Source organism: Trichosurus vulpecula, chromosome 1 (assembly GCF_011100635.1).
Source record: "Trichosurus vulpecula isolate mTriVul1 chromosome 1, mTriVul1.pri, whole genome shotgun sequence".
Lineage (NCBI taxonomy): Eukaryota > Metazoa > Chordata > Mammalia > Diprotodontia > Phalangeridae > Trichosurus > Trichosurus vulpecula.
This window is the reverse complement of record NC_050573.1, coordinates 106,795,561-106,814,500: the sequence shown is the minus strand read 5'-3', so window position 1 is coordinate 106,814,500 and position 18,940 is coordinate 106,795,561. Positions and strand designations below refer to the sequence as shown.

At 37.6% G+C, this 18,940-nt stretch overlaps 1 protein-coding gene across 1 annotated transcript in view; it reads right to left on the bottom strand.

The window, feature by feature from the left end:
- Positions 1 to 18,940, bottom strand: part of ASAP1 (ArfGAP with SH3 domain, ankyrin repeat and PH domain 1) — a 478,196-nt gene that overhangs the window by 129,114 nt on the left and 330,142 nt on the right. Inside the window, exons 10-11 of the mRNA XM_036755612.1 lie at positions 7,531 to 7,606; positions 6,459 to 6,545 (exon numbers count right to left, since the gene is read on the bottom strand). Coding sequence (XP_036611507.1) covers positions 6,459 to 6,545; positions 7,531 to 7,606 — 163 coding nt within the window. The remainder of the gene's footprint in view (positions 1 to 6,458; positions 6,546 to 7,530; positions 7,607 to 18,940) is intronic.

The window sequence follows — 18,940 nt, the reverse complement described above, 5'->3', positions numbered from 1 at the left end:
AGCAGTCATTCTAGTTTCTGGAGAATCAGCAGGTGCTATATATTTATATATATGAAAACTATATATATATAAAACAATATATAAAAACATAAAAAGTTTATGTATATTATTATGATAATGGAATATATAATTATATTGTGTATTATATGTAATAAATATATATATAATTTTCATAAAAGTATTTCTTAATGTTGGAAGACACTTCAGAAATCTAATATTTAAGGAGGAGACTGAAGCCCAGAAGCTATGCTTAGTACAGCTGGAATATAGTAGGTTGCCATCTTCTCTTTAAGACCTTTCAGATCTGAGACTCAAAGACAAGTAATATTAAGCACTGTCCTTTGCACTCTCTTCTAAGATAGGGTAAAAAAATGTTACTGAATCACAGGGACATTCATTTAGTCCAATCCCTTCATTTTACAATGTGGAAATTGAAGCCTAGAAAGGCACCACAATTTGCCTCCAGTTTGTAAGGCTAATGAGAAGAGCCAGGACTGGAATCCAGGACTCTGTGTTTCTGTCTCTTCTCTATAGAAGTATCCATGGTCTGGGCCTTGAAGGACTCTGTGGGACAAAAACACTACCAATGTAAAAAACCCACCACTAGGCTTAATATAAAATAAGGCCCCTTCCCAACCAACAAGACATGTATACTTGAATTTATGACAAGTAAGGCTGTCTTCTACATCAACCATTATCAGCAAGTTATGTTTTCCTCATTCCTCATTCATATAGTTTCTCCCTTTTCTTCTTTGTCCTTCCAAATCCCAGCTACCCTTCAAGACCCAGCTCAAGTCCTGCTTCCTTTCATGAATTCTGAAATTGCTCCAAACCACACTGATCTCCCTTCCTTTATTTTGCTAGCACTTGTAATCTGAACCACATAATTTTGTCTTGATTAGATATTCTGTTGTACTGTGCTTTGACTGTTTCCTGTGTACAAGGCTTGCCTCCCAAATAAGATTTTAAAGTTCCTCAGGACAGGGGCTGGGCATTTTAAAATTTTTTTGCTCTTTTTAACTTACAAAATCTGTATAGATCAGAGGTTTTTAACCTGGGGTCTAAGAACTTTTTTTTTTTTTGGCAAACCTTTCTTTTCCTTACATAATGTATTTAAAAATTTTCCCCCAGTTATACGTACAAACAATTTTTGGTCTAAGAACTCAAAAAAAAATTTTGCTGTTTTTCAACTAATTGGTTCCATCTATAATCTTTTTTAACTTTATGCATTAAAAATATTAATCTAAGAAGGTGTCCATAGGCTTCATTAAACTGCCAAAAGGGTCCATGACACAAAAAAGGCTAACAACGCCTGGTAGAGATTGGGAGGTCTTCTAGATGCTCCTGTTCCTGGATGACATTGTGCTGCTTCCATCACAAACCCCAGCACATTATAAAGGCTCCTAAATGAGATCCATAACCACTCTAACTATCCATATAAGAAAAACAAGTTATCCACCTAGGAAAAAACATGTGGAAGAAGACTGCTTATTACCCAGACACTGATATATTTTATGGAAACTGTGAAGCTCATCTATAAGTAGTTATCATAGACATACACTGCCTAGAATTGAACAAAAGGAAGAAAGCAGGCTAGATTGCCTTTGGGAAATTGCAAAGTTCCTTTAATGACCACAAGCTCTTCCCTGAAGTAAAAGCTGATCTTTTAAATACCAGTATTACTGTATGGCTACAAGACAGGAAACACTGAAAATGATAAGAACAGAAATGGATGATCACCTAAAGGGCAAAGCTGCATGATGGGTGAGATCAAGGTGTAGCATTAAAAACAAATACTTACTGAGAAAAGATAGAAAGGATGTCATCAAAAAAGGGTATGAGCAAAAAAGATGGGTTGGTCAACTTGGAGAGCCCATATGCTCCACTAGCATCCTCTCAATGTTAAGACAAAGCAAGGTATGGCACCAGCACATTGGGCAGACCCCCAGACACAAGCATAAGAGGACAAGTACAAGAACTGAAGGGGATAATTAAAGAGAGATGGATTAAAATTTTCATAGTTGGAGGCAATACCCATATCAATGAGATCACAGATCTATTAGAGTTTAAGATCAGGGACTCATTAAACACTTTGAGGAGTTCCCCCACCAACCTTAAAAATTAAAGGGTGTGGTTCATTATTCAAAGCCAGGCACAGGGAGCACTTCCACATGGAATGTGACCATTCCTGATTTTTCCATAGTGACTGGCCATATTTCAGAAACCTCTGTTGCCTACTGATGGCTGGTTGAGAATCAATTGCCTCTACTCATCACCTATAAAAGTGAGCTGATCCCTCTTTCTTACTCTTATAAGGACTACCTTTTCTCCTTGCACTTTCTTCCAGTATACATCCGGAGGCTGGAGAAGGGGATTTCTTCCTCCCTTCCAGCCTTCAACCCAAGAACAATTTGATGGCAACTTGTAGCAGAAGCACATGGCAGAATCAGACATGCGCATTCCTGCTTGACCTGAGAGGAGAATCCCACCTCTGAGCTTTGAGATTTCAGGCACCAGATCTTCCAGAATGCAGAATGCCTCTTGGAAAAAGAGAAAGGCAACAAAGTTTCTGCATAGCATCTACTTGGGAGAGCAAAGTCAATTCAGATAGCTAAATAACAAAGCTTTTCAGACAGAGCAGGTTTGATGGAAAGGGGAATGTTTGTTTAGCAGCTCTAAAGTATGTGTACATTCAGAGGGAAATCTAAACCAAATGGTTTTGAATGGAATGTGTATGACCCTGTGGAAAGAAAGATCTTATGAGAATGTCAATTTATTGCCCCAGTGCAGCTCCAAATTCTCTTGGGGGTGAGCTGATGGGCTATTTGAGTGGCTTATAGATTTTCTGTGTCTATTCATGGGCTCCTGAGTATTTTCATGTTTTACTTTTTTGTGGTGTGCAAGGGGGAATTAAAGCTGTCCCATACCTGATACTCACTTTGAATGCCTATATAAGAGCTGGGGACCTTTTGTTTTTATACCTGAGGAAACCTAGGCATGAATCTACCTTGAGTGTATGTGGAAACTTTTCTGGAGCAAGTCTTGGGGCGGGGGGACAATAAGCTAACGAGATATTAACCCTCATAGGTCAGAACCCTAGAACTACACCCAGCCCTTGTGGACCCACAGTCCTTTGAGAGAAGAAGGAAGGATCCAAAGTCACAGATCATGGGCTTGTTTGACTACTGTATCCCCATGATGTGTAACATGGTGCTAGGCATATGAAAGACATTCAATAAGTCTGTTAATTTATTAAACTAATGTTATTTGTTATTAAAGACAGCTAGTATTTTATGTCAATCTCCACAGGCCACTTCGACTCTCTAACTTTTATAAATGATCATAATTATAATAACTTCTTTGTCTATAGGAATTTAAGGTTTCAGGGTGCTTTCTTTACAGGGGAGGTAGGTAGCAGAGAAACTATTACTCTTGTCTTAGAAACAAGGGAAAGGAGGACAAGGAGGTTAACACTGTCAAGGTCATAAATCAATAAACATCAGAGCTGAGGTGCAAATCTTGGTCTACTGCAGTGTGGTTTGATGGGCATAATAACAACAGTAACAGTAGCTAGCATTTATATAGTGTTTTAAGGTTTTCAAAGTGCTTTACACAAGTTATCTCATTTGATTGACATAACAACTCGGGAAGAAACAGGACAAGGGAGGTTAAGTGACTTGCCCAGGGTCACAAAAGTACTAAGAGTCTGAAGAAGGATTGAACTCAGGTCTTTTTGACTCCAAGTCCAGGGTCTTATCCACTGGGCCACTAGCTATCTTAAGGTCTGGAGTCAGAAGATCTGGGTAGCTATGGGCAAGTCACTTAACTCCCCTGGACCTCAGTTTCCTAATCTGTGAAATGAACTCTGAAGTCTCTTCTAGTTTCAAATCTATCACTCATCAATCATTTATCAAGTGCCTACTATATTCCAGATACTGTCTAAAGCTCTGGGCATATGAAGAAAGGCAAAAGCTAGTCCCTGCTCTCAAGAAGCACACAGTCTAATGGAAGAGACAACACAAAAACTATGTTACCAGCAAAATATACTGGACAAACTGGAAATAACCAACAGAGGGAAGGCATGAGCACTAAGGGGCATCAGAAAAGGTTTCTGGTAGAAGGTGAGATTTTAGCTGGGACTTGAAGGAAGCCAAGGAAGCCAGAAGGTGCCGATAAAGAAGAACATTGCAGGCATGGGGGAAGGCCAGAGAAAAGGCAGTCTTGCCTGAGGAATAGGAAGGCTGCCAGTGTCACTGGATTGCAGAGTGAGTAGGGGAATGGTAAGATGTAATAAAACCTGAAAGGTAGAGAGATTGCTACATCTTATAAAAGGGTTTCAACACCAAACAGAGGCTTTATATTTCATTCTATAAGCAATAGGAATTTACTGAGGGGGAAATGAGGTGAGTAGAGGATATGGCCAGAAGACATGCTTCAGGTAGCTTCAGGGCAGTCTAGAGTGGTAAGAGTCCGGAGGCAAGCAGATCTACTAACAGGCTAGTGTAATAGTTCAGGTAAAAGCAAGACAACTTGGCAACAGATTGGATATGTATAATGGAAAAAAAGGAGTAAAAAATGATACCTAGGTTGTAAACCTGTGTAACTGGGAGAATGATGATGCACTCAACAATAATAAGAAACCTGGAAGAAGAAAGGGCTGGGAGAGGAGGGGTAAGGTAAAGTTCTGGACATACTGATTTTAAGATGTCCATGGCATGTCCAGTTTGAGATGTTCAACAGAAAGTTGGAGATGAAAGAATGGATGTCAGAAGACAGCTTAGGATTGGATAAGGAGAATTAAGAATCATCAGCATAGAGATCATTCATAGAAGCTGGTGAGATCATCGCGTGAAAGAGTAAAGAGGAAGAAGAGGACCCAATTCCCACAAGCCTATGACTCTTAGTTCAAGACTCTTTTCCACTACAAATAAGAGCTTAAGTGCATCAGGCAGAGTATTCCTTATGGAAACACTTGTGTAAACGGAAGAATCCTTTTGTCATGCGAGTATGTAAGATGATTAGACAACTTAGTTTGTTGTCTATACCAAGTGTCTACCTGCCTCATATTTCTAACTTCTAGGTATAATTAATTGTTCTGTGAAACAATGAAGATAAACTAAGTTGGTGGTAGGACATATTCATTTTTATGATGCTTCTGTAGTATGCCAGTAACTCAGAAATTTTGGAGCAAAACCTGTGGTCTTTGCATCATTAAATACCTATTCCCAGTTAGTGCAGAGGGAGATATTTGTCATCTATTTGGCTTCCTGCAACTTTCCCCATGTTCCTTATAAGAAGACACAGAGTATCATCATTGGGATTGGGCATAAATATCTACTGGGAATCCTAATTCTTCTAACAGATCAAGATGTACAGAGGAATCTGAGTTGGAAAGAGCCTTGCAGCTCATCTAATCCAGCATGTACCTAAACAGAAATTCCCCTTTTGACATTCTCAGACATCCATTCTCTGCTTCTCACTGTGATGTGCAAAAGAAAGATACCATTAAGTATAGATAGTGTTGTGATTCATAGGTAGGAAAACTGAGTAATTCTTCACTGTTCTTTATTGACTGTGGGCATTTGATCTTATTAAGAACTATCTTTGACCAATTAGATCCTGTGACTTAAAATCCAGTTCTATGTTGTGCCCCTCCCCTCTATCATCCCTGGGTAGCCTACTTGCCAAGGCATGACCCTGACCACAAAGTGACCTAAGTGTAAGATAATTCAGCCCAAATCCATCACACTCCTGGAAGACCTCAATGTACATACCCTATTCTGCGTGCAGCCAAAAGCTTGTCTTACAGGTCATTGTTTTCTTTGTAGAGTTGATTATTTTGAATCCCATGAATAGAATAATGAGGATCTCCAAGATATTTTTGCCCTAAAGAAGCTTTAGGATATTTATGCCAACTTTAAGCTTTCTAATATTATTAGGTGGTTAAAAACCAAGAGTGTGCTCAACAATGTTTATGCCCTGGCCCTCTACAAAATTTGAAACTTTCTGCACTTACAATTAGCTGAAGTAGGAAAAAGAAACACTATGTTTCCCCACGGGGCTGTTTCTAGGCAACAAGTGGGCATGATGCCCTGTACTTGGAAGGCATAGGTGACCAACACCCAACATCTCTGACTGTTGCATAAACTACTGTCCCAGTTTGTAGCTGTTTAAGAGGGAGGACAAAAAGTAGGGCGTGGGAAGAACTAAAAAGAGGGGTATAACAACGGAGACTGTTGTAATATTCCAGGTTTTTTTGGCTATACTGTTAATTCTCACGGTGGTATGGCCATTGCTGTTTTCTCAAAAACAGATTTTGGAGATAAACAAACCCTGGCTCTGTGTTTGGGTGTGGCTATCCATTTCTACCATAACCAAAGTGAGATCTGAAAGCGTACCCCTCCAGTCCTCTCACTTACACACCATTAGCCCAAGTCGTGAATACATATGTCACCTACTTCTTTCTGATCCATTTGGAGAGAAGACTTTATCAAATCACGGAGTGCAGTAAGCTGTTTCTTTTCTTCATCCTGAGTCTGCTTTATCTGGAAAAAAAAAATTGCTTTCATTATTTACCTCTACATTTCACAGGTCCAATTTAATTTAACCCAATGTGCCACTCATTAAATATGTACATTGGGCAGCACTGATTCGCTTATCAAAATTTGTAATACAATGCCACTTTTGAAAATGGCAAAGGCAAGCCCAAGACTCCTTATATTATGAACATGCCAAATAGTATGTTTTAAAGTAACCTTAAGTGAATAACATAATAGGCCTTTTCCCTAAAGAACTAATTTGGGCTACCAATTCAACTCTGAAGTGTCATTTTAGTCACAAATAGGAAAATAACACCGATAATTTGTTTTCTGGTATTAATTTTTTTTAATGGAAACCACATTACTCAACAAAACAGAAAAGTTACTTGAATTCTTATAGTGCAGCTCCTCCATGGCTTTTTAAAAAGCACATTTTATTACCTAGTATTCTGCATTATATTAATGAATGATGGAAAAGAGCAGTAGTATATACAGCCTTTCAGAGAGACATGCTTCAAATAAAGTTTTAAGAAGCATATGCAAATGAAAGGTGTCATTATTAGAAATAATGGGGGGTGCATTGTTCAACCATAGGCATTCATAGCCACATTATTCATGCTTTCATCATCATGGGCACCAAGCCTAAAAATTCAACTCATCTCTTTTGTTTTTCTTCAAAGACAGTCAAATGGCTTATACTGTTGACAGGAGAGCAAGAAGGACTGTATTGCAATTAAGTCAGGAATATAAATCAGTTCAGAACTCATTATTAGGCACACAAGAAAACTGGTATGTCTACTATCTGGCCACTGATGGCCTTGCTAATTGAGTTGCTCTAAAAGCCTATCTTCTCAAGGTGAATATTGACAAGTCGCTAAACTGTGAAGTTGTTGTCATTTATTTAAACGTCTTTTTGCTACTGAATCCCATTTCCTGGTAATGTTTATCCACATAAGCATGTTAAAAGCCATTTACTTCACAAATAACTTACATTATATAAGTCAGCAGCCAGCTTTTCAATGTACTGTTTCAGTTTATCAGCTGTTTTCAAGCCATCCTGAAAAAAGCTACAATAGAAAACACCTGTGATTTATCAACAACATTAAAAAAATAAAAACAATCAAAATGACCCCACTGGAAAACTGGAAAATAAATTTAGACACATTTTACAGCTGAAGACACTGAGGTCCAGCAAAGTTAAGTGCGTTGTCTTAGGGTTACATAGGAAAGTAGGGGAAGAAGTACTATTAGAAGTCAGGTAAACTGATGGTCAGGCCAACATGCTTTCTACCATACCCATTACATCAACCTAATTAGATCAGAGAAATGTACAATTAGCCTTCTGTTAACTACAGCCCAACTCACTGAATTCTCAAATATTTCTATTCCCTCCCCCCCTTGTATTCTCTCTTTTTTAAGACCAGAAAAGAGAGTGAGAGAGACAGAAAATTGCATAGAAACAAGCTGAAAGAATTTGATTCTAAGGAATAGTTTCCAGGGTCCTATCTAGGGGCAGTATTGATTCCATGTAGTTTCCTTTCCTTTTTAAACCTAGAATAATGCCTAACGAGACTATGTAGTACCATAGAAAGACCACTGTTGTTGGTTGTCCTGCATTTTTGAAGAGGACCAACCATATCACAGGGGTGATATCTCGACTTGCAAGTGAACTAGATTGAAGTAAGGAGAGCTGGGCCAAGTCATCAGCCTCAACCTCTCCTCCAGAGTCAATGAAATCCAGGGGTAAGACAAATCGTGGTGATGGCCTACGATGCAATGGGTGACCTTGGCCTTTTCTGGATTCAGAGGACCCAGGTTCAAATCCTGCCTTTGATAATTGCTACCCGTGTGACCTTTGGCAAGTTGCTTAATCTCTATGGGCCTCAGTTTTCCCATTTATAAAGTGAGGAGACTGGCCCACAAAGATGACCTATAAAGCTTCTTAACATTTTAACAGTTTCAGAGGAAGGTCACAGGTCAGTGTAGAGTAAAAGAAATAGATGCTGAGTGACTCTGGATTGCCTCTAGTTTAAATTATCAGCTCCTCTGATTAGCTTTTAAAGCCCTTTACAACTTGGCCCCTAACCTATCTTTCCAAACTCATTACGTAGTATTCTCCTCTAAAGCTGCCTGGACAAACTGTCCTCTCTAATCCTCACTCCCAGTATTCCATGTCCTGCCTGGAATGCACTCCCTCTTTACCTCCACCTCACCAGAACTTTACTTCCTTCATGACTTAGGTCAAACACTACTTTCTATTCAAAGCCCTTCCTGAGCCCCTGCTAGTGCCCTCCCTCCTGACACTTTCTCATATTTATATTATCTATTTATTCTGCATATACTTAAGAGTAGGAGTGTGTTGTCTTCCCAGAAACTAGAAGCTCCTAGTGGGCAAGGATTATATAAATTTTAGTTATTTCTATCACTAGCACCCCGCATAGCAAATGGCCCATAGTACACATCTGATGAATTCTTGTTGACTGAGATGATTTTGACTTATGATCCACACTGGAAAACATTTCCTTATAGATGCTGCTTTAGGGGAATGATTCCTAGGAAAAGGTATTGAAAGCATAAATATGTAAAGTAAAAGATGAAAAGAATGAAGGCAGGGTCAGCTAAGCCTATAATTGAAAATTCTCTTATTTTGCTTTCTGATAGAGACTCTGCTCTGTAATAACTTTTGCAAGGGTTTTTCATTTTTCTCTGACACAGTGGTAATTTTACCTCAATAACAAGAGTAATTATGATGATGATGATGCGATGCATGCCATCCTTGTTGTCTTGTCTACAGTTGTACCAAGGATACTTTCAAATAAGCTTAAAGAGGATGAGGGTACATCCCAATACTTTTAATCAAAAGAGCTATTTTATCCACCTGTGCAAAGATCATAAAACATTGTTCCAGGGATGTTTCTATCTGAACCTCACTGGAAAAAGATGAGAGCCACAGTCAGATAACAGCAGGAAGAGCAGACACTTAAATAGCATTTGTAAAACTCTTTACCTACATCATCTCACTGGGCCCATTCAACAACCACATGAGACAGGTACTGTTACAGAAGAGGAAAGAAGCTTGGACAGGTAAGATGACTTGCCCAGGACCAGACAACTCATAAGTATTTGAAGGAAGATTTGAACTCAGGTTTTCCTAACAAGTCCAACACTGTCTACTATGCCCACTGTCACACCAGGCTTAGGATAAAGGTAGAGTCCATCTAAAGCACTCTTTAAGTAGCACGTAAGGGGAGGAGGATGTTAAGGAGATGTGGACAGGAAAAAAGGTCAATATCCCTTTTGTTTAAGGGATGTTGTGGGGGGGGGATTCAAACAGGGCAATCCATTCTTCCCGGGGCAAGGAGACAGAAGGTTGTAGAGGGAGAAGAAGGAATAAAATACTTCAGAAAGAATATTTGTAGAAGGTAGTTTAGAATGAAAAGTCATCCTTTAGCTTAGGGGATTGTCAAGATCATCTTATCTAGTTCAATCTATCTTAGTTTCAACTTCTTTGATTCTGTGAAAAACAAGAGGGGTGATGATGTCACCCAGCAAAAGCAAGGATTGACTTGTACAGACACTACTCAGTAATGTAACAGTAATTCCGCTAAACCCAAAAGAAGCTAGTTACCCAAGTGACATCATACCACTGTTACTCTGGCCTCACTATAACAAGGGGATAGAAACAGAGGATGTTATGAGTGGAAAGGATCTCAGGACCCATTCAACCCGATCCTCTCATTTCACAGAGGAGCATACCAAGGTCCAGAAAGGTCAAGTGACTTGCTTGCTAGTAAGAGTTACAGACAGGATTTAACCTAGGTCTCCTCTTTTGTTGAAATATGTGTTGCTCTGAACTTGAACGAGTGCATGAAACAAACTTGGTATAAATACACAAATACTATCCGAAGGGATTCAGCTCAGGGCCACCAGGCTTCTCTCCATACCACTACCCAAATCTATACAATAACATTTATATTTTCCAAAAACCCTACTCTAACTTGTCTTGGCGTATAAGTAACTTTGGGAGCTCTAAGGGCAGGTGAGGACAACATGTGCTCTGGCAGATTGCACCATATTGGAAAGGCTTTGAATGAGCTCCCGGAACAAGTCTACTATCAAAAGATTGGCCTAGTTAAGTACAGAGAAGTTTACCACCAAATTTTGGGCTACTAAATATTTAATTCTTTGGCCATGGTTACCCATAGAGTAGTTTTCCCCCCAAAAAAAATAAAAATAAAGAGGAGAAATGAACCAACAAAATGTAAGAACATGTTTTTTAAATAAAAGTACTACCACTGCCATGTCCTAAGGAGTTTAAACACAAGCCATAGTCTTTAAACACAAGTCATGTCTATCTACAATACAATGAGTTATATGTTCCAACATTAAGTCAGAATCTTCCTTATTTATCTGACTGCTGGGCCAATGGAGATGGCTTCAGTCTCTAAAGACATGTTTTGAAAGGAATTTTTAAATATTTTAATGGCATGGGATAAGACATTTTAATCTGGAAATCAATAGGCTGATGTACTCTTAAATTCTAAATCAATAGGCAATGTTCTGATATAATAAGTTAAAGACAGGATAGCATAGCTCATAAGTTTCTAACATGATTTTGTGTGTTCTGAATGAAATGCAATTGATTAAATGTCTCAATAGGATTGGCATTTCATCTCTGAATGAATCTTCAATTCTGAAATTATTTTTAAGTTGATATGTGATCAAATCAAGCCTCTTTTTGAAGCTATGCTGAATTCACAGTTAACAATAATGGAGAAAGGAATGCTTACATTTGGTTCCCATAATTCTATAACCATAGGGAAAAAAAGAACTTTTCAGCCCCTCCCCCTTCCCATATACCTCCTGAATTGGCTTTAAATTAGCTAATATTTAGAAAAGCTCATGAGGATGAAAATTAAACTTTTGAAACACTTTTATCTGAGAGTATCATGAAAATTATTTGCCAAATTAAAAACATATACACACGACAAAATCCAAGAAATGACCCTCCAATGTATCAGCTGTTCCCTCAATTTGAAAATCTAATTTATGAGCTCATGGCTTTGACTAAATTAGATATTGATTCCAAGGCAATCTAAGTTACTTAGTGACATTTCTTCCCAAATGTGCCCTGTGAAACTCCAGGCAATTTTCAATCATATGCCCTATATTTGGTTGCTATTTAAAGACCCTAATGGTGGTTAAGAGAATAACTAATTACCTTCTTTTGTTCAAATACTGCACAATGCCCTTTGATTCTGAAAGAAAGGTGTGGGATTTCTTTGCTTCAATTTATAGGGGCTGGTAGGGCATTCCTGGGAGAAACGAAAAGGTTTTCGTACAAGTTTATAGACAAGAGAGTTCTATGCTCCGATTGTTATGAAGAGTTAAGCCTTGTTATTCTACTAGACAGGGCCCTACGAAAACCAATCAGCTTGGAACCTGGGGGTTAAAAGAAGGCTGTATGTTTAAAGAGGAAGCAGATAAAATTTTTTCTTTCAGAGTAAAATACTTTTGTTGATACTGCTCTCTCAGATCTTTCAGCTCTATAGTGGCAAACAAATTTCTTCACAAAAATATTAAAGTTGTTTGTTTTTTAAATTATTAGATCTTCATAGGATCCCAGGGTCCCAAGGGAACTTAGAGACTACCTATTTCAACCCATACCTGAACACAATTTTTTTCTGCACGTGGATGACAAGTGGTCATTCTAATGGCCTCTAATGAGGGGAAACCCATTAAGTCCAATGGCAGCAAATGGAACTTGGGGATTATTCTAATTATTAAGAGATTCCACACCACCCCACCCCATATCAAGCCTAAATTTATCTCTTTGTAATTTTTACTTGCTGTTCCTAGGTTTGCCCTTTGGGACAGGCAGAATAGACTGAATCTCTTATACACATGCAGCCTCTCAAATACTTGAAAACAGCTATTATACCTCCCCTATGTTTTTCCTTTTCTAGGCTAAACATCCTCAATTCCTTCAGCAGATCCTCTTAGGACATGCCCTTAAGGACCTTCATTTTTGACTACAGCCCACAGGGATGCTTGCACTCTTAAGAAGGTAAAGTGGCAGAGAGATATATTTCAGTTCTTTGCTTAAGGAAAAATTGCCTAACAATTATAACTGAATTCTAATTCTGCTTCAGATGCTTTTAGCCAAGTGACTCTGGAAAAGTCATTTAACCTTTCAACATCAGTTTCTTCATCTGTAAAACACAGATCATTATAATACCTATTATACCTAATAATTAATACCTAATAATCATAATAACAACAATAATGATAATAATAGGGTTATTTTGAGGATCAACTGAGGAAAAAAAGCAAAGAGCTTTACAACTCTTAAAGCACCATATAAGCATTAGCTATTATTATTATTATTAATTCCTCTCATTGGAGTCTTAAGAGGAAACTAGACAGATAACAGCTTATCAGGAAATTTCTCTTCAGGTGCAGGGTGGACTAGGTGGACTCTGAGGTTTAGCCCACAAGTATTTATTGGCTCTTTGCAATGCAGAAGGATTCCATGATGCTTTGATTCATTTTGACTTTAATAAGTTATTGAAAAGTTTCTGTATAAAAAAAAAAAGCCAATGCAACAAAGATCAGGAAGGAAGCAGAAAATTGGGAGAAAATCTTTACAACTAATGTATCTGATAAAGGCCTCATCTCTAAAACATACAGGGAACTGAGCCAAATTTATAGGAATGCAAGTCATTCCCCAGTTGAGAAAAGGTCAAAGGATATGAACAGGCAGTTTTCAGAGGAAGAAATTAAAGATATCTATAAGCATATGAAAAAATGCTCGAAATCACTACTGATTAGAGAAATGCAAATCAAAACAACTCTTAGGTACCACATCTCTCCTGTCAGATTGGCTAAAATAACGAAACAGGAAAATGATAAATGCTGGAGAAGATGTGGGAAAATTGGAACATTGTTACATTGCTGGTGGAGCTGTGAACTGATCCAGCCATTCTGGAGAGCAGGATTTGGAACTGTGCCCAAAGGGCTATAAAAATGTTCATACCCTTTGACCCAGCAATACCACTTCTACGGCTATATCCCAAAGAGATCACACAAGTGGGAAATAGACCAGTATGTACAAAAATATTTATAGTGGCTCTTTTTGTAGTAGCAAAGAACTGGAAATCAAGGGGATGCCCATCAACTGGGAAATGGCTGAACAAGTTGTGGTATATGAATGTAATGGAATACTATTGTGCTATAAGAAATAGGGAAGCTATGGAATTCATAATAACCTGAAAAAAACTACACGATACAATGCTGAGTGAGCGGAGCAGAGCCAGGAGAACATTATACACAACCACAGATATATGGATTCTGTGATGACTAACCTTGATAGACTTAGCTCTTCTCAGCAATATAAAGTTCAAAGACAACTCCAAAGGACTCATGAGGGAGAGAGATAGCTACATCCAGAGAAAGAACTATGGAGACTGAATGCAGATTGAGACAAACTGCTCTCTTTTTTTTCCTCTCTTTTGCTTCTGTTTTTGCTTTTTGTTTTTGCTTTTGTTTCTTCTTTATCATGATTCATTCCATTGGTAATAATTCTTTTTCACAACCTATTGTGTAAATAAGCTCAATGTGAAGTTATAGGTAAAAGATATATTGGATTCCATGCCGTCTGGGGTGGGGGGCAGGAAGAAAATCTGGAACTCAGGATCATGCAGAACTGAGTGTTGTAAACTAAAAATAAAAAATCTTAATAAAAAAATGAAAAAAAATAAGTTATCCTTCTTTGGTTCTGAATTTTTTTTTCCTGTTAAATTTTGTCCCTTTAGAAAACATCTGTATTTTTCCTTATTTTTTTTTGAAGGGGGTGGTGGACTATTGACCTATGCTTTTACACATCTCTAACAAACTCTACTTGATAGCCTGGAGGATTCAGATCTCAAAAGAAAACCTCCAAATCCGAGGAAACTAAAAAAGAGACCATTGCCAGAGAGCTGCAGTACAGAGAACTGAGTAGATCATTTACTGCTAGGAATACAAATGCAATAAAATGTGTTTCAAAGAAAACAGAAACCAATGAAAAGCTTCTTCAAAAAAATTCCATTTGTAAATTAAAACCAAAATAGACCTTTAAAGGTCCAAGATACCACATCTCAGAACATTTCAGAACCATTCCCCAGAACAGAAAGCACTGGGGGCAAAGGTTAACTGGGGCTTTTGTATTACATTTAGAAGATTCTTCTACTGAGGTAAATTAGTAACAGATTTTTTTTTCCCTGCTATGTTAATTATATTCGATTGCTTTAGAAAACTGTTAAATACTCATAATTTTTTCAAGAGAAGTATATTCTTTCTAGGTTATTTTGTGTCATTAACATACCATAAGTATAATATTTTATTATGTGATTAGCATATTCTACCATGTTATTTAAATGGGTATTGAGCTGATAAGCATTATATATTAAAAATAACCACAGATGGTTGGTTGCTTTGGGGTATGACTGAATTTTACTCAGCAGCTCTTCGGAAGACTGATAAAAGCCAAGGACAAAAATCACATAATATGAGAGAGTATGCATGACTTCTGATATGTGCCCACAATGGAGAGAGTGCCTAGAAAGTATCAGAATTATCTAAGTTAATATGGTTAGAAGTCACTTGGATTGGTACTACTACTAATCATGGTATAGTAGAGCAGACTATTAGATGGGGAGTCTGACATATAATATTAATACATGATATGATAATAAATAATAAAAAACATAAAATGCATATTTGCATGTATATGTGCATGCATATGTGTAAACACACACACACGACACAGTCAGGATAGCTGAGTTCTAATTTTGGCTGGGTGACTTTAGATGAGTTGTTTATCCTCTCTGGATCTATTTTATTAATACAGAAGTTCTTCCGCCAAATCGGCACCTCCACTTTGGTGCCAGAGGCACTAAGATGTTAAGTGACTTGCCCGTGTGAACTAGTCTGCATATGGGACAGGACTAGAATCCAAGTCTTCCTAACTTCAAGCTGATCCTCTATTCACCATGCCAGCAATTCTCAAATATAAGCCAACTCTTAAAATTTCCAGTGTGAACATTTAGAAATTGGCAAATGCTACAATTAGGTATTGAGTCATTATTTTGTTGATTGTCCAGACTTAGCAAAGTAATGGAGAAAATGTTAATAATTCAAATTAAGCCTAAAAGAGTGTTATGAATATATCCCCTCTTTACCAAGAATTATCTATTAAACATTTATCAATATACTCTTCATTACATCTACAGGTATTTACTTTATTAGACTATGTTTTTAGATTTTAAAAATTTTAAAATATTTTAAATTTTTAAAATTTTAAATGTTAAATTTTTAAATATTAAAAATATTTCTTAATTTAAAGTAAAAACAAACCCATTATATATTAACATAAATAACATTTTAATAAAAAATTAACTAGATTTTTCAAAACAAAAAATTTAGTGAGAAGTCTTACACATTTTCTGATTTAATAAAACACAGCTGGATTTTCACATTTGCTTTTGCATTTAATCTGTAATGATGTTGTTTAGTTTGAAGTATATGAAGAAAATCTAGCCTCATACAAGTATGTAGTTAGAAGGAGAAGTATTTTAATAGACAAATAATTTTTTGTATTGTTGTAAAAATAATTTTGACTTCATGGGTTCCCTGAAAGGATGTTGGGGACATCCATGCCCTCTCCCCACCGCCCCCCAAAGGATCTGCAGCCCATACTTTGAGAGGTGCTATACTAAGCGATGCTACCTCTTTCCCTTAAAGTAACATTAATAGGATTAACCAATTGTTTTTCTTGAAGAGAAAGTTAAAGTGCTATCATTACCTACCCATTCTCATTACAGAACATTACTAGTTGATTCATCGGTCTTCTAAAACACTAAACCACTTCTGTTTTTATTGCCACTCAAAAATGAGAGAAAATGGAATTAACAATAACTTATTTATTTCAAAGGATCATTGATTAAGGATCATTGATTTACAGCTGGAAGTCTTAAGAGCCTTCTAGTCCAATCCCTTCATTTTACAGATGAAAAAACTGAAGAGGTTAAGTGACTTACCCAGCATCACAGAGGAAATAAATCATGACTATACGATAAGAACCTAAATCCTGATTCCAAAGCCAGGGCTCCAATAATAGCCTATGTTGCAGTAGTGATTTTGGTTTACAAAGTACTTTTCTCACAACAGTTCTGTGAGACAGATAGTGAAAATATTATCCCCATTTTATAGATGAGGAAATTGAGGCTCAAAGAGTTACTTATCCAGGTCCACATGGCTACTAAGTGCTGAAGCAGGAATTAGAAAATACATCTATTGCACTTTTCCCACTATTCCACACTAGATATAAAGGTTATTAACTAACAAAAGAAGTTAGTGTAGAGGTTCTATTTCTGTTTCTAAAGGTAGGCAACACTATAATAGTGGTTCTTTCTCTTATTTTCAGTTAGTCTTTCTGGATATGATAGGGATGGATTTGATGGTGTTTCAGGGGTAGCTAGGGGTGTAATGGATAGAATGCTCTTCTTTCTGAGTTCTCATCCGGCCTCAGATACTTCCTAGCTCTGTGATGGTGGGCAAGTCACTTAATCTTGTTTGCCTCAGTTTGCTCATCTGTAAAATGAGCTGTAGAAGCAAATGGCAAACCACTCTAGCATCTTTGCCAAGAAAAGCCCAAATGGGATCACCAAGTGTCAGATGAGACTGACAACAACTGAACAACAAGATGGTGTTTCAAGATCTTTTCAGCTCTGCGAGGCTCTTTTGTAAATTTTCTTCTTCCATAAATGATCAGTGTTTAGTGTAGGATGACTAAGAATTGGCAAGATGTTTATTCCTTTGATCAAGTATCACAGACTTAGATCTGGAAGGAGTTTAGAGAGAGGTCTTAGAGTTTTTCTAGTTCAACTCTTTCATTTTACATAAAGGGAATCTGAGACCCAGAGGGGAGAAGTGATTTACCCCAAGGTCACAGCTAGTAATCAGCAGAGAAAGGATCTGACCTTATGCTCTCTGGATCCAAATCTAGTACTTTTTCCACTGTCGCCCAGTCTAGACTAAATCCCAAGTCTCTGAATTCTATAGCCCTTGCCCTAAAATAAGAAATCTTTAGAAGGAAAAACAAACAATTAGATGGAAATATAAGGGTCAAAAAACTGTTACACTCCTGTTACATTCCTCCTTACCTCCACCCCTAAGAACACCTTGTTTAGCTCAAGTGCAACCTTTTATATGGAGCTCTTCCTGATATCTCCACAGCTCCTAGGGCCTCCCTTCCTCAAATTACCTTTAATTTATTCTGCTGCCTATGCTTATTTACTGAATTTATACGTTGCTTCTCCTGATCCATTGGAAACTTCTTGCAAAAAGAGTGATTAATTTTTGTCACTGAATCCCTAGTGTTCAGTACAGTGCTTGGCATGCAAACAGCAGATGCTTGATTAATTTTTAAAATAGTAAATTATAATTTTCTGTAATACAGGAATATGTGCTTATATATGAACACACAAAGTTAAAGAGAACTCAGAAAAATGGTGTCAGCTGGAAGGATGAACCAGTATTGGATATTGGCACTTTCACAACTATGGAAGACAACAGAGTTGGGTCATTCCGACATGCCCTTCCCCTAACCCGACTCACTATACCCCTGATGGATCAGCTTCCTTGTTAATCCTACTGTTCCATGGAACCCCCTACCCCTTCCTGTCTACTTTTTGCTCTGTGACATTGAGCTCCATCGAACATGTCATCTATCTCCAAGTGGCAAAACAGGGGCCCAAGAGCTGGGTCAAAGAACAAACTCTTCAGGGAGTGGCCTCCTAGGAATCTCCAATTCACCCCTATTTCTCAGCCCCCAAGAACTGGAGACAAAAAGAAGAAAGGAAAGTCAGTGACTCTGATAATAAGGTGCTGATCTCTAAGGGACTTCGATCAGAGAAGCAAGCAGTTCCTGAGAATAAGTGAGGGAGGATTCCCTTAACCTTGTAACAATGGCAACAGGGACATGTGGCATGGGGGCCCCTACTGTGTGCCTGGGGCCAATGGGGAAATTGTTATTGTTTTGACTGCTGCTGAGGAGGTCAGTGTGGTGAGGGGAAAGTAAGTCAGATCAATAGGGTAGGTAGAATCTGCAACAGAATTATAAAGGAAATTTTCAGAAAACCAATATAACTTATAGGATCACATGATTTCAATTTGTCAGAACGTTCTTTATAGAACCCCAAATCTGACTCTGTTCTACTTATAGGTTCCAGTTTTCTCCAATGGGGCCAAGCAAAATAAAAGATATCTGTATGATGACCACGAAGAAGACTGAAGGTCAAAATTAAAAACAAACAAAGAGGAGTTCAATTAGAACACTACAAAAAGATGAGAACATTCTA